This window comes from Perissodus microlepis, chromosome 11, assembly GCF_051167445.1.
Source record: "Perissodus microlepis isolate ML-2025 ecotype Zambia chromosome 11, ASM5116744v1, whole genome shotgun sequence".
NCBI lineage: Eukaryota > Metazoa > Chordata > Actinopteri > Cichliformes > Cichlidae > Perissodus > Perissodus microlepis.
In genome coordinates this window covers 14993178-15014033 of record NC_140471.1, presented here as the reverse complement: position 1 = coordinate 15014033, position 20856 = coordinate 14993178, and the positions used below count along the sequence as shown (strand labels likewise).

At 42.0% G+C, this 20856-nt stretch overlaps 1 protein-coding gene across 2 annotated transcripts; it reads right to left on the bottom strand.

Annotated features, from left to right (window-relative positions):
* Positions 1-4773: 4773 nt before the first annotated feature.
* Positions 4774-20678, bottom strand: sall3a (spalt-like transcription factor 3a). Of its 2 annotated transcripts, XM_084945064.1 has the most exons (5): positions 19783-20678; positions 19257-19450; positions 7578-10733; positions 6929-7266; positions 4774-6430 (listed from the first exon to the last, which is right to left on the bottom strand). In XM_084945064.1, exons 2-5 carry the CDS (start codon positions 19336-19338, stop codon positions 5999-6001), a joined length of 4008 nt encoding a protein of 1335 aa, XP_084801190.1. In that variant the 5' UTR covers positions 19339-19450; positions 19783-20678; the 3' UTR covers positions 4774-5998. The 2 variants fall into 2 exon arrangements, with proteins under 2 accessions (XP_084801190.1, XP_084801191.1); XM_084945065.1 differs by lacking the exons at positions 19257-19450; positions 19783-20678 and adding an exon at positions 10791-12594 and having other exon boundaries at positions 7578-10756.
* Between the last annotated feature and the right edge of the window lie 178 nt (positions 20679-20856).

The window sequence follows — 20856 nt, the reverse complement described above, 5'->3', positions numbered from 1 at the left end:
CCGCTGAGGGGGAGCAGGCTTGTATTGAGAGGATTCAATCGCTCAGCAAACAGTGTCATGTTAACCAGAGTGATCTTCATCTTCCAAGGAATAATCCCCAGATGAGGCAAACTGCGGCAGCAGGTACAAAAACAAAAACCTAACAGAAACCATCAAAACTTTCCTGCTGGAGGACAAAGCTGGTCATCAAAAGCCATGAAAATCGTTTGAACAAATAATGCTTATGCGTTCTAAGAATAAAAGATACAATCAGGCCCGCGCCCTTCTCACCCCTCCTCCTCCTTTGAGATCTCTGTGTTGGGAATAATATAAGGCTTGAGGGAGCGGGTTGTGAGATAAAAGGCCACATCACGATGATGATCTCTATCGATCGGCAACCTTGGGCACACAGAGGAGGTCCGGCATTTGTCACGTCGAAGCTGAACCCAATAGCTGATCCACACCGCTCTCTGATGAATTGGCCCTGTTCACCAAGTTTGTTTAATTGATGACGTGTTCACTTTCAGGTGCACCACCACTATGTTCCACGCACTCATTGATTTTCCAAAAAACACCCCCACCGTTCCTCATACTTCTTTTCCTTGTTTTCTGTAGGCACCTTACTGCACACTATAATCGCACCTTGGCTAGCCCTCAGTAGCATTACAAGGGGGATATCCTTTAGCCTGCATTTCACCGCTCACGTAGTTTTTAAGAAATGGATATGTAAAAGTGAAGGCGAGTTTACCCACTCTGGAGCCGTTTTGCAAAATTACACCCACACAAAGATCCACAAAACCGTTTTTGTTTTTTTTTTACACACTTGACCGTGAATGTTGAACCTATTAGTGCAATAATTCCCATTAAAAGTCCTTTTTTTAAACTGAAATTAATCGTGATGTTTCTCACTTTTCTGAAACTTTCTGTTGCACTCTGTGGTAGGTGGTGCTAAATGGAGGGTATAATAACCACTGACTACAGTCAGTAGAGTGCATTAAAAATAATTCTGATGTTAATTTAGGACTACAAGCATCTATGTTGGTGAAATAGCCAATCCTTCATTGCAGCAAACTGTTAATGCCCACCAGGCTAAAGTGCACCATGCTTCATCAGCTCTTAACAATCCATACAGGAAAGAATTTGAGGTAACCACACAGTCCTATTCCAGGGGATCTGGGCTGCGTAACTTTGTCATCTTGAGAGCCTGCATGAAAACTAACACTTGCTGGAGCAGCCAAGCAACCAGTCAAGCGCTAGGTAGGCAGCTTTTGGCCATCACAGGGAAATTCCAGCCTAATGGGGGTTTCTGAGTTTCCAGTGTGTCCCTCTGCCATCCACAGAAAACACTGATTACCTGAGGTGTGCTATCACACACACACACACACACACACACACACACACACACACACACACACACACACACACACACACAGGTGCGCACACACACACACACACACACACACACACACAGCTTTCACACTCTCTTAACTTTGTAGTTTTTACTTCAGGTGGATGCACATGCTTTAGACGAGCAAAAACAGGAGAAGTGTGGGCGTGAATTTGACACTGAAATGAGCACAAAGCTAAATTTGTGGCATCATTATAGGACTTGGAATTTAAGAAAATATAAAGGATAGGAGATGAAACGCCTCAGCAGGCCACCGACCGACTCTCGAGCTGAGATATGGAAGTTTTAAAAAAACCCCACAAAAGACACAGCATCAACACAGGCAGAGAAATTGTGCAAAAAGGCACACTTTTGGATTTAAAGCACCTATCTCAGATCCCAGAGCCTTGAGAATGGGATTGGATTACTGTCGGCTGGATTTACTCCCGTGGCTCTTCGCCACTACATCATCGTAGGGCCCCCTGCCTCTGGATCAATGGGGATATTTACTGCGCCTGTTTCAGGGAGACTTTCACAGTAGGCAGGGCATTAAACAAACAGCCGACAGCCCCGTCCCAATGATGGCCTGTCTGTTCACACTGTGCCATGCCCAAATGTCACACATTTTCACTTCAAACAGGTAGCACACAAACATGAGTCAAGTGTAGATGAAACAAAAGGGGGCAGGCAATTTGCTCTGTGTGCTGAACAAAGAGGGGAAAGAGCCACATTTCACAAAAAGAAAACAAACTAAAGAAACAGAAAGGCAAGTCATGTTTACTTAGATAATTAGCCTTGTAACCCGCTCTAAAATTATACTTGTTAAAAATCTCTTAAATGGACACACCTCAAATAATGCCTTGTCTGCATTCCCCTGGTTTCTCATAAATGTTCTCTTTTTAACAGTAAAATAAAATTGCACTTCACATGTTGAGCATTCCATTGTATTGTATTGCTTAATGGAAAAAAAAAGGACAGAACTGCAACAAAATATCTAATTCTCAGGGGGGGTGGGAAAGCAACCCTACAGTGTGGTAATTTATAACCTCATATAACCCTCTAACTGCCCTCCTTTACAGCGCATCACTGTGAGCAGCAGCAGCCTGTTGAGCTATACACTTGAGAAGAAGAATCCCCGTTCAGGGCCTGAAACAAACATCTTTACATGCATCTATTCTGGTTCTTCGCAAAACGCGAGCACATGATTGCAGGCACGAGCGGAATGTCATTTGTTTTCCTTCAAATATGGGCGAAATAAGCGCGTTCACAGAGGGAAACAGTCAGTATGAAATTTCTTCATTACTCCACAATTCCACTGACTAAGCCTGTGCGATCAGCTGACAGTGAAATGTCAAACAATGGGCTCGCAAACGGCAGCACGCATTACCAAAACGGAGAGAGAGAGCCGCCGAGGGCGGCCTCGGCTCACGTCCGTCAATGTGAAAAGTAATATGCGTGTAAAAGTCAAGGAGGAAAAAATAACAGAAAAATAAACACTTATGGCTCAGCGGTGAAAGCTCACCAGATGAGTTGTCACTTAGCTGCATTGGATAACGTGTTGGCTCCCTTACTGCTAAAGAACCAAAATAATACATTTCTCCGCATATCTATTATTAAATATTAACTGTTTTGAGTTTCCAGGCATAATAATTATATCTATGATATCTATGGTTGTAACTTAAATGTATTTGCTGCTCATTTGGTAGAAACTTTTCATGTAGCCTTTTAGTCTAAATGAATGTGTCCACACAGCAAATTGTAAAGTTACATCTTTAGATTTGCTGATTTTGAGTGACTTCATTTGTTTTTTGTTTTGTTTTTTTCCCTTAGAGAATGATTTATTGTCCAGCTCTCCAAACCGATATGAGAGTGCCTTTAAAGCTATGGTTATCTTACTTTATATAGGGAGGAATTCAAGATCAAGGTTATAGTCACATCTGCCAGCCAAGTTGCCAAAGATAAGCATTAAGAAAAAAGTCTTTTGTTCCAAGTGATTAAAGTTAGCCTTAACTTTCATCTTGCACCTGATGCGGCTTAATGTTGTTCACAGCAGAAATATTTTCTTTTCTCCCCCATCGCTAAGAATATTTGGTGTAATTCAGTCTTGTCTTTTTTATGTTGGAGAAAGTGAGAACATAGGTTTTTATGTGGGAGTGTGAAGCTGTGTGAAGCGTATGTGTGTGTGTGTTCGCACACATGTGGACCATGTGTCAAATGTCCTGCAGCAAGGAGGCTGCCATCGTTTTACGGCTCTCACACAAACACACACGCACGCACGCACACACATAATAAGTTTGCTGATTCCCTCTCAGACGCAGCACTGTCTCCTGGCAGACTGCAGCAGGAAGAGAAGAGGCTTTTAGGTATAAAGTGAACATTGTTTTACACATTAACACGTGATTCTTTCATTTAAATTACACAACAGTTATGGTTTGTTTATTTCTATTATGTTATGGTTCATCATGGGTTTTGCGTGTGCTTAGCTAAAGTCTTGACCTGTAGTCACAAATTATTTGTAGTGCTCTGATATAACAATTCAAACTGAGATGATCTAAAATATACAAATACAATTTGGACATTTGCTTAACTGTGTGTGTGCGTGCGTGTGTGTGTGTGTGTGTGTGTGTGCGTGTGTGTGTGTGTGTGCGTGTTTACCTTCAAATGACAAAGGAAAACAAGGATTGTAGCTTTAACAACCTTCTCTTTGCATTACAGACAATGGGATCATTTTAAAATTGTGTGTATTATTACAAATTGCTGCATCTTTATGTATTTATAAATAATTATAAATGTGCCTTTTTCTGCACGTGCAGAATAGTGGATCTCCATCAGCCGCATGCGTGTGTTTAAACTGGACAGAAGAGCACACACATGCACACACATAAGTAAAATAAGTAAAAATATGCAGACAATTCAGTAATATTTTTTCTTGTAAATTGAAAAGCTCATTGCTAAGTAAAAACATAAACAAAATATTAATGAATGAATTTTTTTCTTGAAGAGCCTCTTTGAAGAAAATGCTTCCCAGACCATTATAAAGCATCTGGAAATGATTCCTTGTTTTTTTTCCACCCATTTTTTTATGACCCAAAAGAGGAAACATATCTTTGCTGAAAATCATTTTAGGCTCATCCAAAAAGCACCAGTTTGTTTTGGCAGATAAGATAATAAGTAATTTCTTACTAACATATCTGCTATAAGTGTGGTGGAATTTCAAAAGCAAAGTTGTTGTTTTTGCATATATTTAAATAGCAATGGATTTAAAAGCTGTTTTCCACACTCACATGGTGGCTCACACTGCAAGACCAAATTTCAATGGTAATAATTAGGATGACTAAAAAACAAAAAAAAAAACAAAGAGAAGGAGAAAGCGTATTAAAGATAAGGAGACCACTGCAACACACACACCTGTTTTCTTTTTATTTTATTTAAGAAGGTTGATTGAGTGATGAGTTTGTACTCTGACGAGTAGCACAGATGCAATAACAGAGAACTGACTCTGCCAATTGTAGGAGTGGTATGCTGAAAACAATGAAAACAGCACGTGATAGATAGCTCAGTCAAAAGGTTAACGGTAACTCACAGACAAAACGTCTTGTTTTTAAAAAGTGCATTCACAAACATGACAAATACTCTCAACTCATGATGTCTATTTTTTTTAAGTGATACAAAATATGCATACCTGTTTTAGATTTGTCTGTATTTCTATACATAGATATTTATTCAAAAGGGTCACTTTTTTTTTCTTTTTTACAAAGGTTAAAAGCAGGGTTGTGGTCATAGCAGCTTCGGATATCTCTAGCTTCTTCACTGTGTAATGAGATAATCATAGTCTCAACCGATATCCAAATAAAACCTACTGTTTTTTCTCTGTTGTTCAACTCAAATGACATATTGTCTTCATTGAAAGAGATTTTCATGAGTGAAGCCTGCAGTTTAGAAAAAAAGATCAATAAAATGCTTGGGCCATTAAATATATTTTTGTATACCCGCTTTTTTTTGTCAATATCATAAATACTAAAGACACACGACAATAATATAAGACAATGCTGGGAGACTAAATGTAAAGATTAAAATAGTTCAAACATTATTTTTTTCAAGTTTTCTAGATCATGAAAAAAAAAATCAGGCGAACACAGAACGTTATACTTCAGTCTTTTCTTCAGTCTATCCATGGCCCTTTATATTTAAAATAGCAACCATAAACGAGGTTGGCAGACATTGTTCAGACTGACTTTGAGCTAAAACTCTGTCCTTTTTGTGTTTTAGTCCTGTCCAGATAAGATGCTTGCCAATCATAACTGAGGCAGGATCCTGGTTTTCAAAGGAATTCATAAAAGCAGTCAAACGTACTGATAAAAACCAATAAGTACCATGCAAATCTTGCAAGACGACATATTCTCAAACAAGAGACAAAGTATTCTTCGTATAGGCGAAATATTAAGTGAGCAGGGAATGGGTGAAAGGCAAAAACCTCTAATCAATACTAAATACTATGTTTCCAAAAACAAACAAAAAATATTTAATCTGTACATAATATAGTACGCATGAGTTCAGACTGGATCAGCAGTTTCTTTCCTCATAAACAGCCTTGTAGTCTTTGCCTACCTGGAATTATACAGAAAAGTCTCTTTAATTGATCCCAATTTCTTTGTTCTCCTCCATAAATCTGGAGAAGGGGCGGTTAGCTGTGACTTCCAGACCAGTCTTTTCCATACCCGTCATGGGAGGGCTGCTGCCTGTGTGAACGCGGTCCATCCCTCCAGGCATTGCTCCCAATGAAGTGATTCCTGCGCCACCAAGGCTGACGGGCAGCTGGGGGATGCCTCCATTCTGGATCACAGAGATTTCATTGTTCTTCATGGCCAGGCCATTGGTGATGGCGGCTGCGTACTGGTTCCAAAAGCCCGGGTCAACGTTCATGGCCCGAGCAGCAAGATCTTTCTGAAACATCTCGCTGAACTTCATGGCGTCCCCACCCAGCAGGGCCATGGGATTCTCCACAGACAGTCGTCGACCCCTTCGGGCCGGGGCATTGTTCCACATGTGCGTTCCCATGTGAACCTAAAATTATTGACAAAATGACAAACAAATGAAAAAATAATGACTCTGTAATTGTAAATGGAAAATACTTGAAATAGAAATTGTGTGGGATGTACTGGAAAGGAAAACTAAATGTAAAAACATATAAGGCCACATTTTTGGAATGCTCTCTTTTTTGTGCTTCTTTTTTCTTTTTTTTAATTGATACATAATTTTAAGCAAATAAAATGTATTAATGTAGTGCTTTTCAAGAGCAAAAAGCTGTTTGTTGGCAAAATCTGTAAATATTACAGAGCTTTGAAGATAGAAGCTACTTTAAATTTCTTCATTTCATGTGATGTTAAAATCAGAAATCTTTGTGGTATAAATCTGAAGTTGTCACTTTGTGGAGCAAATATTCAGAAGTGACAATATGAGTGGTTTGAGGGCTACTTGCACTTCAAATGCCGTGCGTCTTTAATAGCAGAATGAACCTATGTAAAACTCAACTGATGCAATGTACTTTAAGCTGGGTCATACCTTGAGATTGCCCTTTGTGGTGAAAGCCCTTCCACAAATAGAGCAAGCGAAAGGTTTCTCCCCAGTGTGTGTACGCTCATGGATTTGCAGAGCACTGGCTGAGGAAAAATTCTTCCCACACGACTGGCAGTTGTGCTGCTTAGGAGTGCGTCGTGGAGGCGGGGGAGCCAACATGGGGTTGATGCTAGGGCTCATGTTGGTTGGGGGCGCTGCAGCTGGAACCTGAATGCCCACGGGCAGGTGAGGGTTGTCGCTCAGAGACATTGACTTCCCATGGCCGTTCATTTCCATTTTAATCATGTTTGATGCAGTGCTGGCCAAATTGGGAGTGCTCAGCCCTGAACAAACAAAAGTAAAAAACAGAACAATTCGATTTATATTCTATTAGTAAAACACGAAAAGCCTTTGAACAGTCAGAATTTGACTTGAAAATCTAAAAAAATTCCTGCTGAAATCTTATAGTTATTTGGTCAAGGTCCTTATTATTCATAAACAACTCGTTTCTATTTTTTCATTCTCTTACTGTCAACAATTTTTCATCTTTAAATTATTATGATATTGAGATGTGGTTATTAATTCATTATTATGAACTCCCAAATGTACCCAGATAATGAATTCACTTTAGATTTGTGTTTTTGCACATACACACCTCGATCTCTGTTTAGAAACAGCACGTTGAAGTGGCTCTCCTCTTTGATAAAGTGCCTGCCTGGCTGAGTGGCAGTCAGGTCAAGGGCCCCAGTGCCTTCAGTTGCAGGAAGCGGAGATGGCGTCTCGGATTTTTCCGACTTTACTGTTGCCAGGCCAGCTGTATTGTTGTCTTGGACCTCCTCTGCTGTCATGGCACTGCTGATGTTATTATTGTTGAGTGCAGCAGGGGATTTGGATCGCTGGCTCTCAGAATGACTGTGGGCTGGGGACAAATGCTGGATAGAGCCAGAGGACTCAGACAAAGTGGGGCTCCCCAAGCTTTGACCCTCAGCATCCCCAACTACAGACAGAGAATCAGTGGTAAAGCAATCAGTCTCCCCTCCAAAGCTACTGCCATTCTGCGAAGGCTTCAGACCAAATGTACGAGTCATGTTGACGGTAGAGTCAATCATCTTCATCTGGTTCTCCATTGCAGCAATGCTGGAGATTACGGAAGTTGGTGGAGAGCTCCCAGGTGAAAAAGGTTTGGATGAGTCCATATCTCCCTCTTTTAAATCAGCTTCATCATCTATGGCCTGCTCCATTTCATCCAGAAGGTCATCATCATAATTGCTCATGGCATCTAAGCTCTTCTCATCAAAGGAGGGGTCAGTATCCATTTCTTGCAGGCTTTCGGGGATTGGTGTGTTGGGAATTTGCCCGCCCATGTGCATACGGATGTGCTGCTGCAGTACAACTGCATTGGTGAATTTCTTTTGACATATAGGACAAGAGTGCTGAACCCGAAGTGGAGGTTTGGACCTGTGGACACCAAAGTGTGTTTTCAGATTTCCCTTGGTTGTAAATGCCCGCCCACATATCTTACATTTAAAAGGCCTTTCACCAGTGTGGATGCGATAGTGCATCTTCAGAGCACTCTGGCAACTCAGAACACGGTGACAGATGACACACTGGTTGGGGTCAGTCATCTTCTTGTCAATATTCTCAACAAGCTGCTGCAACTTGGATGTCTCTGATGTTTGCATAGAGTCTAAGAGGCCTCCAAAGGGAAACTTGGCCTTAAAATGGTCTGAGAGCATGGGAAGGACAGGATGGGAGACAGAATTAGAGGCCGAGTTGGGGCTACTGATGGGTTCAGAGACCTGTCCACTGCTGGACGATGATGTGGAGGTGACAGTAGTGGAAAGAAGCACTTGAGTTATGGTCGTTGTGCTAGTCGTGTTCTCTCCCGGTCTAGTAGAGCAGCTTGCGGGCAAAAGAATGCCTTCGGGTTTCAGTAAAGGAGGTGCCTCACACCCTAGGCTTGGTTTTGGGGATGGTGAAGTAGTGGTCATGCATGAGTCAGTGATGATATTTGGGGACAAAGATGCACAGTCACTTGAGGGTGGGGATGGCCTCTGAGGAGACCTGTTGAGCGGAGTGAGGCTTGGAGACTCACCAAATCCTCCCATCATACTCGGTAATGTTGGAGGCAGCTGGAGTCCGACAGAGGTGGGAACTGTGGGAAGAACTGGCTTACTGTCTAGCCATGTGGTAACAGGTTTTTCTGGGGGCAATGACATGCCATATGGGATGCCTGAGCTTGTGGGAACATTGTCCAGGTACTCTGGCACAGGGTAGGGGTTCATCTGTATATGTGGGTATTTCTCTTTGTGCCTCTGGAAGTGGACTTTCAGATTCCCCTTGGTGGAGAAGCGGTTGCCACATATGTTGCATTTGTAGGGCCTTTCTCCAGTGTGGGAACGCAGGTGGATCTGTAGGGCACTGTCACTGCCAAACACCTTGGCACAGAACCGACACTTATGCTTGAAGAAGGGGTCCTCAGAGCTGGGCTTAGTGTCAAATACAGACACGTTTGGGGGCTTCCCCTTGCGGTGCTTCATTAGAGCAGAGAGAGGATCGAGTGCATTGGCTGTGGCTGCTATACTGGCCAGTGGATTAGGGAAGATAACACTGCTCGAAGAGCTGTGAGGTATCAGCGGTAGACTGGAAGAAGAGCTCAGGAGGGTGCTGTGAGTGAGGGAAGGAGGGGTGCTAGAGTTCCTGGAAAGAGTTGAGCTGCTGCTAATGCCACTACCTCCTGTTATACTATTACTAGTGCTAATGCTGTTGTTTGTGACAGAGGATGAGCAGGGGGGAAGTAGAGATGACAATCCAGTACCACTTGGTGGAGGAAAAGCTGAATTAGTTGAGGATGTGATCGGAGCTGAAGAGTTAGATTGCTGACTGCTGCTTTGTGGTGTTTGAGAGAGAGGCCCTTCTATTGCTGAGGTCAGAGGTGAAGGTCCTTGACCATTGAGAGTGGCCGGCAGTCTAACAGGCAGCTGATGGACTGGGGGAGTGATAAAATTATGTAGCTGAAGCTGACTTGCAACAGGAGGGACACAGGAGGAGACTGGCCCCTGGCTTCCAGTAGCGTTGCTGTGATGGTGGTTAAGAGCAGGCTGTGGGGCAGACTGTCTGTTCATGAGAGCCACTTGACTGCGAATTTGTTCTATTAGCTGCAGCTGATGAATTTGCTGCTGTTGGAGGGCCATCAGCTGGTCCAAGATCATGGGAATAGCCATGGTGGAAACCCCACTGCCCGCTGCTGCCCTTACACTCTGTGAAAACTGGGCAACTGCAACACGGGTGCCATGAAGAGTCTCTAAGGTAACATTGGTGCTTGGCATGGCGTAACTTGTAACAGCAGAGGGAATGACATCATTGAGCTGAGGTAGGGAGCCATCTGGCTCAGGGGATGTCACATCTCTTTCTTCAGGATCCACATTTTTTTCGGGAGAAAGCTCCAGCTCCATCTGCTCGTCCTCCTTTTCCAGGACACTGACCCCATTTAAGGTTGCTGTCTCTGGGATGTCATCCCCCTCACCAGCAGGGCTGTGGCTCCCCTCCCTGGGGTCCTCACTGTCAGCCTGCTCACTAGGGCAGCTGGGTACAGGGGAGGGCTCTGTAGGGTACTCCTGTGAGGGGTTAGGTGTGTCCTCATTGTCATTCACTATAAGCACCAGGGGGTTCTTAGTGCAGCTCTTTAAATGTTCACAGAAGTCTGACCATTTGAAGAACTCAGCACAACACTTCTCACATACATGGGTCTCCTCACTGCCACTGCGGCTCTCATTCCCGCTGTCGGCATCATCCAGCACATCACCTCGGGCTACAAAAAGCGAAGGGAGGGGGGTCAGAGGAGTGAAAAGGGACAAAAAGAAACCAAAGGGAGGAGGGAGGGAAGAAAGAAGAATTAATGAATAAATAATCAATAAAGAATCCACACATATTTTCCAGTGCAGTGCTGCAAAGATTTAACCTTTGATTTTTTTTCTCTCTTTTAACATAACCAAAATCAATATTCTTTTTTTTTCACTCTGAACAAATTGCCCTAGTTCACCAATTCTCAAGACCCAGATTTGTGCGTTCACACCCTCTCCATAGGGCCAGGTAATAATTTTCTTTGTGCAATCCATCAAATTATGAGGGCCTATCAGTTGTGGATACTGCCACTTAATGAAATTCCATAGAACATATTGATTTCCAATATTTCATACAATTCACAGCTGCCTCATCTGTTGGGTACAAATCAGGACTTTGATGGCCCTATTAGGATTCCCCTCTGCTATCAAGCTCAGTCATTTCCACTTGAATTTCAAATGCCTGGCTTTCCATTTAGCATCGCAAAGGTAATGTTAGAGCCTTGAATCTAAGCAAATAACTATACTGAACTTTTGCCACATTGTCACAAAAATGCATCATCATATATAAGTGATGATATCTGTTGACTTTCGACTTTTTTTTGTACATTAACTACAAATAGAAAAAAACCCCATAAATCTTGACCTTTTGAAATGTGCGTAACAAATCACTATAATTTAAAAGTTTTCACAATTTCATTCTTTTTCAAAATGTTCCAAATAGAAAACATTCCCTTTAAGTTAGGCAACACTCAGTGCGTTACTCCTCTCTCTCCACTGGCCATGCTCTCTGACATAAGACTCAACAAATTACATGCTAGTGCCATGGCAGCAAAGTCACTGATTAGTTACACATGTTTAATCACAGTTGTAGGAAGCCACTTCCTCTTTGACATGCAACCATCAAGAGTCAAACAAACCCGTGCGAGCTCCGAGCGTGGACCAAATTCACACCTGATATAAACCATGTAAAAATGGCCTCCTCTTATTAATCCCCCCCCTCTTAGTTATAGCGTGCGGGTCTCTCTGTCGGGGACGTCTGCATAAATAAAAATGTCTGAGTAGGAAGCACACTCAGTCACCACAAGACATCTAGCACGTACTTTATTTCAGAGTCGTCTCCTGTTCAGTTTACATTTGACGACCAGCGAATACCTGGTAAACTATTTATCCACAAATTAAACCACTGTGTATACACATTTAAAATGTTAAGACAATTTCATGGTCAATTGCTGGAAATAAAAAAAGATTTACTTCATGCAAAGGCTGCTATAAAACAAGGTTATGTTCTTCAGTGATCCTATATTGTTTAAAAGTAGTTAATAACTAAGAAAAAACTTAAATTCAGGTTAATTATTACTATATGTGTATGACAAAAAAATCCCAAAGCATAAAAGTTGCATGTCTGAATTTAGCTGCTTTCACTTGTGCATATTTTCTTTTTATCTCTAAGCAGCTCACCCAGTGGGCTAAACCAGCTTGTTCACTAAATTTTAAAAAAAGAAATCAGAATCAGAAAATTCCTTGGAACATATAGTGCACATTTCCTTATCATTAAAAGACCCGTTATGCTTTTCAAGTGAGCAATAGAGAGATTCATACATTGCTTGTGCTAACTTCAAAGGTTAAAGTGGAGTAAACCATAGCAAAGCAGAAATGAAGCATTTTTGCCAATTACAGTGACTCATTAGGAAAGAAATTCATCACTCCTCCTGTAATTTGTGGCCAAAGGGGCCATGCGCCATCGTGGTCTGGTGTCTGTGACTTAATTAATTATCAGCAGAACAGTTTTGGACAGACTCCGTGCTCTCATCCTCATTGGGGTTAGAGCTGACAAAGTAAGATATTATTTTACTAAATCATGGGTACTGCCAGTTAAAAAAAAATCAATTAAGGAATTAAAGGAAAAGAAAATGTAAAATCCTTATGGTTTTATCCCAAGACATACATTGTATGTTGAGACCTCGGTATTAAAAAAAATCCATTGAAAAACAAATTAGTCATTTAAGCTCAAATACAAACCAGAAATTGACAAGTGAAAAGGAGCAAGTGACTGGAAACGTCAGCGACACGTGACGGCAGGCTAAAAAGCTCCTTAGCCCAGCAGCGGACAGCAGAACTCATTTCCATAATTGAGGGTTGAAAGGTCAACACAAATGAGTAGGCATTGTGTTGAGCTGATTAGTTATTAGAATGGTATTACTGTCAATCTCTTTTATTCATTCATACAATTACAAGTGGGGGTCTTTGTATGCCTCTGACCTCTCACTCTCGCACACACACACACACACACACACACACACACACACACACACACACACTGACACGTTTCCTAAGACGGACAAAGAGAATTCACAGATTATGTGCATATGTACGAGGACAAACACCTAAAAAAAATTACGACACATAGACCTGCAAAAGCATGCTTTTTTGCCGTTAGTAGAGTGTACCAGTCACTTCTACACATACACAGGCCTCTGCTCCTAAATTGACTTATTTTCAAAAAAACAAAAACAGAAAACCAAAAAGGAAAGAAAAGACTCTTATAAATTACATTTTGTCCATTAAAAAAAATCCTTCCTGTCTCATAACTTTAGTAACTTTAGAGCGCTAATTATTATTATAAAATAAAAACAAATCTTATGTCCGATGCTTTTTTAAATTCAAATCTAAACGCTGTGTAGTTGTATAAAATACACTGCCTCTTTAAAAATGTCCACGCCGCTAAAAAACAAGGAAAACACACGAAATTGCCGTTTTCAGGTTTACTTTGACTAATGCTACAGTTAGTCAGCATTAATCATAGAAACACAAATTACAGCTGCGTACATTACAGATTATTGTCATACTTCCCGAGGAAAAAACAAACAAACAAACTAACAAAGAGACAAACAAACGAGCATTAAGAAAGCTCATAATCTTAAAACAACTGTGTTGCTTTAACCTGTACAGTGCTATTGTGCTGTGGAGCTAAGAGGCGACATTTTGTGGTTGCTTTGGGTTTGCAATGCAACACAGTGGAAAGGGATGCATGCATACGTGTGTGTTTCTATATGATTTTATATGTGTTTGTGTTGGGGAAGGGGCTAATATTGATTTTCCTATAGTATGAAAAAGAAGGGGACGGAAAAAAAATCCCATCCATTTTTCATTGCTTTAAGAGTCTTCATTTACCCGGATACAAATATTAAGTTGAAGGTAGTCAATAGGGGGATTGTAGACATTGAATCTGTGTGTCCGCTATCTTGCTCAGCAATCTCTGGCATGCCAACTGAAACTGCTAATCTGACATATTATATCAGATGAGGTATTCATGCTTACCACGGATTCTGTGAAAGTCACAGAGCCGGGCATTGAGAGAAGCACCGAAGCCTTGGCCAATTACAAATTTTCCCATTCTTAACAATTTCCAGATTCACATAATGAAAACAAACAGCAATGACAGTGGGAGCATTTACCCTACGTCAAGGTATTTCAATCTCAGTAAGTGCAGGGTATTGTAATTTAAATGCGCAATTAAAAAGTCTTCATCATACCCCGAGAACTTACATGTCATTTACACCAACAGCAGTCTGTGAGAGCAGTATATCGTGACCAGCCTCTGTGATTGCGCTCTTCCTAAAAAGGCCCCTCCTTCTGCCCCCTTAAAATGCATTCTTCTCAAGAATGTGAGGATAGCTTAGGACCCTTAAAGAGAGATGCATCCCTGTTGGTCCTGCTCAAGCTGGAAGTTGAGGGGGGGAAAAAAAGAAAAGAAAGAGGCCTGCTGCGTCCAACAATGTTGGAATTTGTGGCCTGATAAAATTTTTCCATTACACTTTTTGACACACTTCCGCAACTCTAATCGTGAGTACAAAAAAATAAAAATAAATAAAAAATAAAGACGTTTCAAGTTATTTTAAGTTGTTTGACGAGACATTTTGACTGAGATACAGCGTGCACTCTGCTTCGTTCTAACTGGGACATAATCTGCACCGGAATAAGACAAATGTCACTTAAATTCTGAACATTTGTAGTTAGTTCATTTTTGTTTAAAAGAATGACTCTTTAGCATACTGGTTAAGCCTCATAGCAAAGTTAAGATTAATTGCATGTGTGCATGATTTAAAAAATAATAATAATCAAGATTCAATAAAATAAAGGAAATCTAAATAATTATGCTGTCCTGCTGTACCCATGAAGCATATCCACGAATGACCCAGTGCATCCTCGGACTTGCAGAGGCTCAGTCGTCCTCAGCACAGCGCTGTGAGTGTGTGTCATCGGCCTGGTCAGCCCTACTGCAGAGTGGTACAGTCATATCTGCCCCAACAGAGAGGCCTTTGTCATGGCCTGCAGATGTGGAGCAGCCAAAACATTAACGATTTGTTTGTGTAAGCATTTGCAATACAGTATTCAATGACGACACTCTGTCCAGATGACACTCGCCAAGATACCTCTCTGCCTCCGGATTTACAAAAAGAGTCCGAGACGAGGCCACAGGATCTAATGCGCTCTCGTTCTCTAACGTCAAAAGAGATTTTTTATTCATCTTTGCTTGGGGTTTGTTTAAATCAAATTGAACTCAAAGCTATATGTTTCCTGTTTTACACAGAAGGCAGAGCTGCACATCTCCGCTCACATGTTGCTCCTCCGCGTCCCCACTTTCTGGACAAACTGGTGTTTAAAATCATCTGAATAAGCCAAAACCCAAACCATCAAAACCAAACCATTTAAAGGGGAAATTTACCCCTTCAGCTGACTACATGTTAGCTTTTTACCTAAATCCTCCAAATCTGCTGTCTTGTCTAACATTAAATAGTTCTTCCCTTCCCTGTCTAGTCCTTCCTCTCAATCAGGATCTCACTTGTTCGTGTGCTGAGTGGTAATTAAGACACAGCCATATTTGAGTGCCTTCTTGAAGACATCTTTGGCACAACTATGTGGGTGGTCCACAGGCCTGCACCCAATGGTGAGAGTGGATTAAAACAAAAGGCAAACAAAGCCCCGCTGCAGGGGAAGTGGTAACAACCATGTTGTCACTACCAGCAGGGATTTTCTCACTTTATTACATTTTTTTGGATTCATAACCATACACGCCCGTGCCTCTGCTGCTATGACGAAAAGAAAGGAAAAGGGCTCAGCCCAGAATGAACTCTGAGAAGATTTTGACTTCAAATAATTGCGACTGTGACCTGAGCCTTGTTGTTACCTGTTCCTCAAGTGTCTCGTGTTTTTCCAGAGTAATAATTTTAGAAAAAGAAATCTGCCTTTCTTGCTCGAACGATGCTGTGCGTGTCCACTGACAACTGAGGAAATTTACCTTTGAAAATTCTTCTAAATCTTCGTGTGACAGCGCAGAGTTTGGCCACCATTGCTCCCCTGCACATTCACACCTTGAACGACACTGGATGCCGAGAAAGCGGTGGCGTGGTGAAAAGCCTGCTGCTGCTAACGCTTTCTAGGACACGAGGAAACTGCGCTGCCAAGGTCAACGGCACACATGTTCTAATTGTACAAGGAGCTTGACATCTAGCGGCAGGATATGGCTGCCCGGGGCTACACAAAGGTTAAGACAGCAAGCTTTATAAAAGCACTTCTAAGCAGACCACCCCCTCCTCTTCCCTTTCACCATCCTAGCACACACACACACACACAAACACACACTCACACACACACACAAAAACCCTCCCATGCCCCCAGGAGGAAAGTGTCCGGAAAGCCTGAGGGGAGATGATATGCCAGACAAGGGCTTGTTGGCACTTGATTTTAGTTTTTCATGTTTTCATGGATGCGGCACATTAAAGAGTACTCAGTAAGCTGCAGAGGGGCAGCAGTCATAAATGCCACATACAAAGGAGACAAAATAATATTGGGAATATTTAGGGAAAATGAAGGTGTAAGCTGAAGCTTTCCAGGCACAGGGTTCGATTTGGCTGATTCTTTCCTTGTTTTCTTATTTGTAAGAAATGGTGAAGATCCCTGAGCACAATTTGAACAACACATTCTTCTTGACGTTCTCTTCAGCACTAAGCTGAGCAAAAATGGATTTTAAGTCTCAGTCGAGCAGCGGCTGACGACTGGAACTTTTGAATCCCGTCGACGTTAATACGCGGTGGTTATGTCAAGGCCAACAATCGATTGTGTTCGTCGCAAGCTGCACCACACAGCAACAGAGAGCGGAGAATCCGATCATGCTGCAACGACACACTGACAGGGTGACATTCGTAGCTCATCATGTAAGGTAGTGTTGGTTGAGGCATGGTATTATTAGGTTTATTTAAGTATGTATGGGCTCACTGTGCTCTGCCAAGGGCTTGAGATTGTTTCACTGCTACGTCTTTCCTGAAAACAAGCGAGCCAGTATAGTTGCTTCAGCAAGGAAAGAACATTCCACGGACACTTCCAGTCTCGAGCACAATGGCACTGACAGCATACAGTATGTTACCGATAACGCTGTCTGAGTCTGTGTGTATTTTAATTACGCCAGGAGGTGTGTGTTAATCTGTGGAATAAAATTCAGAATAAGTGTGTAGAGATTTTTTTCTTTTTAAATTCCTCTCTTCTTTTCCCCTCTCTCTGTGGATCTGACTGTTCTGTTTTATAAATTGCAATCAAGATTTCAAATCAAATATTTGTAACCTAACCTCGAAATCATCCAAACGTGAGATTTGACAGGAGCAAAAACAAGCTTGATTTTCAATCCACAATCCTACAGGAGTGCAACCTGATGGATGATTATCTCTGTACAGAATGTGAGCAGGGTCATCTGAAACACCGAATCAGGAAAAGTGTCTGTGTTTGTCAATTAGTCAGAAATTATATTTTAAAAAAAAGGGAGAGATCCAAAGAGTAAACTGAACAAAAGAGTCGGGAATCATCAGTGTGATCCCCCACCCACCCCTCACACCAGCATTTCCCCATGCAAAGAGAGCTTCTCCCCAGAGATTACATCACACATTTCTATTCTAAAGAAACCCTGGAAAATGTGTGTGTGCGTGTGCGCGTGTAAGTGTGTGTGTGCATGTGTGGGTGTCTGCGTCTGGGTGTGAGTGTTGGCCAACATGGGCCAAGATAGAAAGGTATAAATAATAGCAGTGATTTGTTGAGAGCTCTGAGCTTCACTGATACCCAAAACACACACACAAACATAAACACGCACACACACAGCTTTCTAAGTTTAAATAAGAGAAATGAAATTGACAAATTGTGATTTTTTTTTAAAGTTTTCAAGTAAATTACAGTATTGTTGTTAAGATATGCTGCAGTAAATTGACATATTTTGTCTTATCCTCATATTTCCAATACATAAAATGATTTTTTTAAATGTTAGATTTGCCACAATTTCAATAATAATCTGCCAAATAATGTGGGACTTGTGCTCTGTACGTTTTTTTGTTTTATAGAAATCCAGTCATATTATTCCTGCAGCACTTCATCTGCCTTCGGACCTGACTTTAGCCCTATAATGATAGTGTTGCTGCGCAAAAGCGCAGTATAAAGGACAAATAATCCTTTTTTCCCCCCACATGGCGAAGACGAGCTTTGTCAACCGATCTTGTCGATACTGTGCGCAAAAAGGAACAAATCAAGTGTGCTAAATTTATGTGGAGTGGGGAGGTGGGGGTAAACAAAAAGCATTTCCATAACAAAACAAGTCTTCGACCTGCAACAGATTCCGCAGGCGCTCAGGGACAAGAGACACACATGCAAAAAAAAAAAACTAAACAAAAAAAAAAAAAAAAACAAGATAAAAAATAAAAAATAGAAACGTATAAATTAAACAGCTTTTTAAATGAAGTGTTTTTTTTAAAAAAAACTATTACGACCCATTGCTTTCACATCTGCGAAATAAATAATTCTAAACCTCTGGGAGAAAAAAAAGCCAAATAATTTTCCAACTTCTTTCGTGTGTTTGTTACAGTTGTGCTTGCATTTCGGCGCGTGCGCGTGCACGTCCAAAACCAACTGCAAAAGTGTTGAAATACACTATTTTGCAGTGTACAGAGCTCCGAGAATTTTGTTTTTTAAACAGGCCTTTAAAATGGGCCTCCGGCACCTAATGTAGACGCTGTAACCAAAATGTAAACTCTTAACTATTATTAAAATTAACCTGCCTGACAAAAGACGATCATATGATGCAGGTTTAACAGTTTTTTGGGGGAGGGAGGGAGGGGGGACAAAACAGACACAAAACTTCTAAATCGTCAGACTTCTTCTTCGACTAAGGTGACACTTTTGACTTAATATTCGCATCGTTTTTTGATTTATTGCAAATGATTCCGCCTATGCCTATGAAATAAATCCACTATCCCCACTACAAAAAAACAAAATAATAATAATAATGATGATAATAATCCAAATGACTTTAAACCTATTTAATTGAAAAGAATGTGTTAAAACGTTTGTCAAACAAAGTAAAGAAACAAACGTAAATTGAAGAGCAGAGCTGCGAGGGGAAGCTCTGAAAGCAGATCAGGCTAAAGGAACTTCAGCTGATCAAATCCACTCACCGTGCTCGGAAATCACCCCGGCTAGTGCGGGATCCTCGTCCGACTTGAGGTGCTGCGGTTTGGCTTGCTTGCGTCGGGACATGCTGCTGGCTTTAGTGGTGGCGATGCTGCTGCGTTTGCGCTCCGAGATGTGTCTGCGTTTTGCAGATACATCAGCGAAGAGCGAATCAACACACAAAAAGTTCGCAAACAGTCTGGTGGCGGAGAGAGAGAGGAGGAGAGAAAAAAATATAAATCTGAAATTAGCCGGTGTTGCTGCTGCCGCTGCTGTTGCTGTGCGTTGGATTGCGCATGTCGGTATAATAATTATGATAGTGAATAATGCCTCGCGATTAATGGCAGTGTGTGAAGGTGGGGAGGATTGGCTGGAGGCCAATGGACGCGCATTGGATATGGTAATGAGGGACGGACTAAGCAATTAGCCGCTTCACTCTCAGACTTTATCCGTCTCTTTTGTCTTTACTATCCAACCTCCACCTCCCCAACAACACAAAACAACACAACACACCAAAATCTCTTGTTATACCCAGTTCACATGGGGTCTCCAACGAGGGGAACGCCGGGCTCCTTTGCCCCCTACTCCTTTGAGTAAGCGCACTGACTCACAAGTACTAAGGATTCACCAGCGCTTTCTTCTTTTTTCCTTCTTTTCTTTGACGAAGTGTCTCTCCCTGGCCTCAACGATCCATCGTTTACCGCAAAACTTCAGAAAACGTTTTCTCGTTAAGTCTGTCCCGAGATACTGGCTCAGTTCTCGCAGCGCCTCTCTCTCTAACTTCTTTTATTTATTTATTTTTTCTTGTTCTGTGCGTGTGGCGAGGTGAACACGCAACTCCTTGAATCGGACTCAAAGGAAGCGACGTCTAAAGTCGAGATGTGTCAGATTTCTGTCGGTGGACATCTTCCCGGTGAAGCAGCCGCTGTTTGAGTTGCTACACGGGCACCGGCAGCAAGGAGAAGTGGACGGGACGAGTTAAGTTATTTGCAATAGAGCGATAAACTGCCACCAGCTTTTGCTTTTCTAAAGGCGCAGCTCCGCTCTCCAAACTTTGACGCGCGTCTTCCGAGAGAGCGGCGCCAAGATTAGCAACAGTGCTCCTCTCAGTAACAACAAGAACGTCTGTGTGATCAAACACTCGTGTGTCCGACAAAGAGAAGTCGCTTCGGTGCGTGTCTGACCGCGACGAAGTTCCTCCCGTGTACCTCCTCTCGCCGTGTATGCGCCCTCGGCTCGGTGCGCTCTCCAAAAGCGTCTTTTCTGGATATTTGCTGATCAAAAAAACCCTAAGCACCACTTGATTTCCGAAAAAAAAAAAAACCCAAAAAAACCAAAACAAACAAACAAAAAGAAAAAAAACTAAAGCTTTACTCGATGTCTTTCCTTCGCTCGGCTCTCGGGCTCATATCGAAACCAACTTTGAAGTTATCTTCTGGCAGCCCTCTAGCAGCGTCGGTCGGTCTCTCGCTGTTGGGCATGGCTCTGTGTGTGGGGGACTGCGCTGTGTGTGAGAGTCAACCCCCAAGCAGGGGTTCAGCCCATTGCTTTCAGCCACCACTAGGATGTACCACCACGTTACTGTTCAATGGATCGTCCTCAGAC

Bases quoted from the DNA above. Each gene is read 5' to 3' on its own strand.
- sall3a (XM_084945065.1), bottom strand. From the start codon at position 10,852: ATGTGTGGATTCTTTATTGATTATTTATTCATTAATTCTTCTTTCTTC. The intron at 7,267-7,577 runs GTGTGTATGTGC...TTGTTTGTTCAG, and splicing joins GTTTCTAAACAGAGATCGAG to GGCTGAGCACTCCCAATTTG. The intron at 6,431-6,928 runs GTATGACCCAGC...CAATAATTTTAG, and splicing joins CCACAAAGGGCAATCTCAAG to GTTCACATGGGAACGCACAT.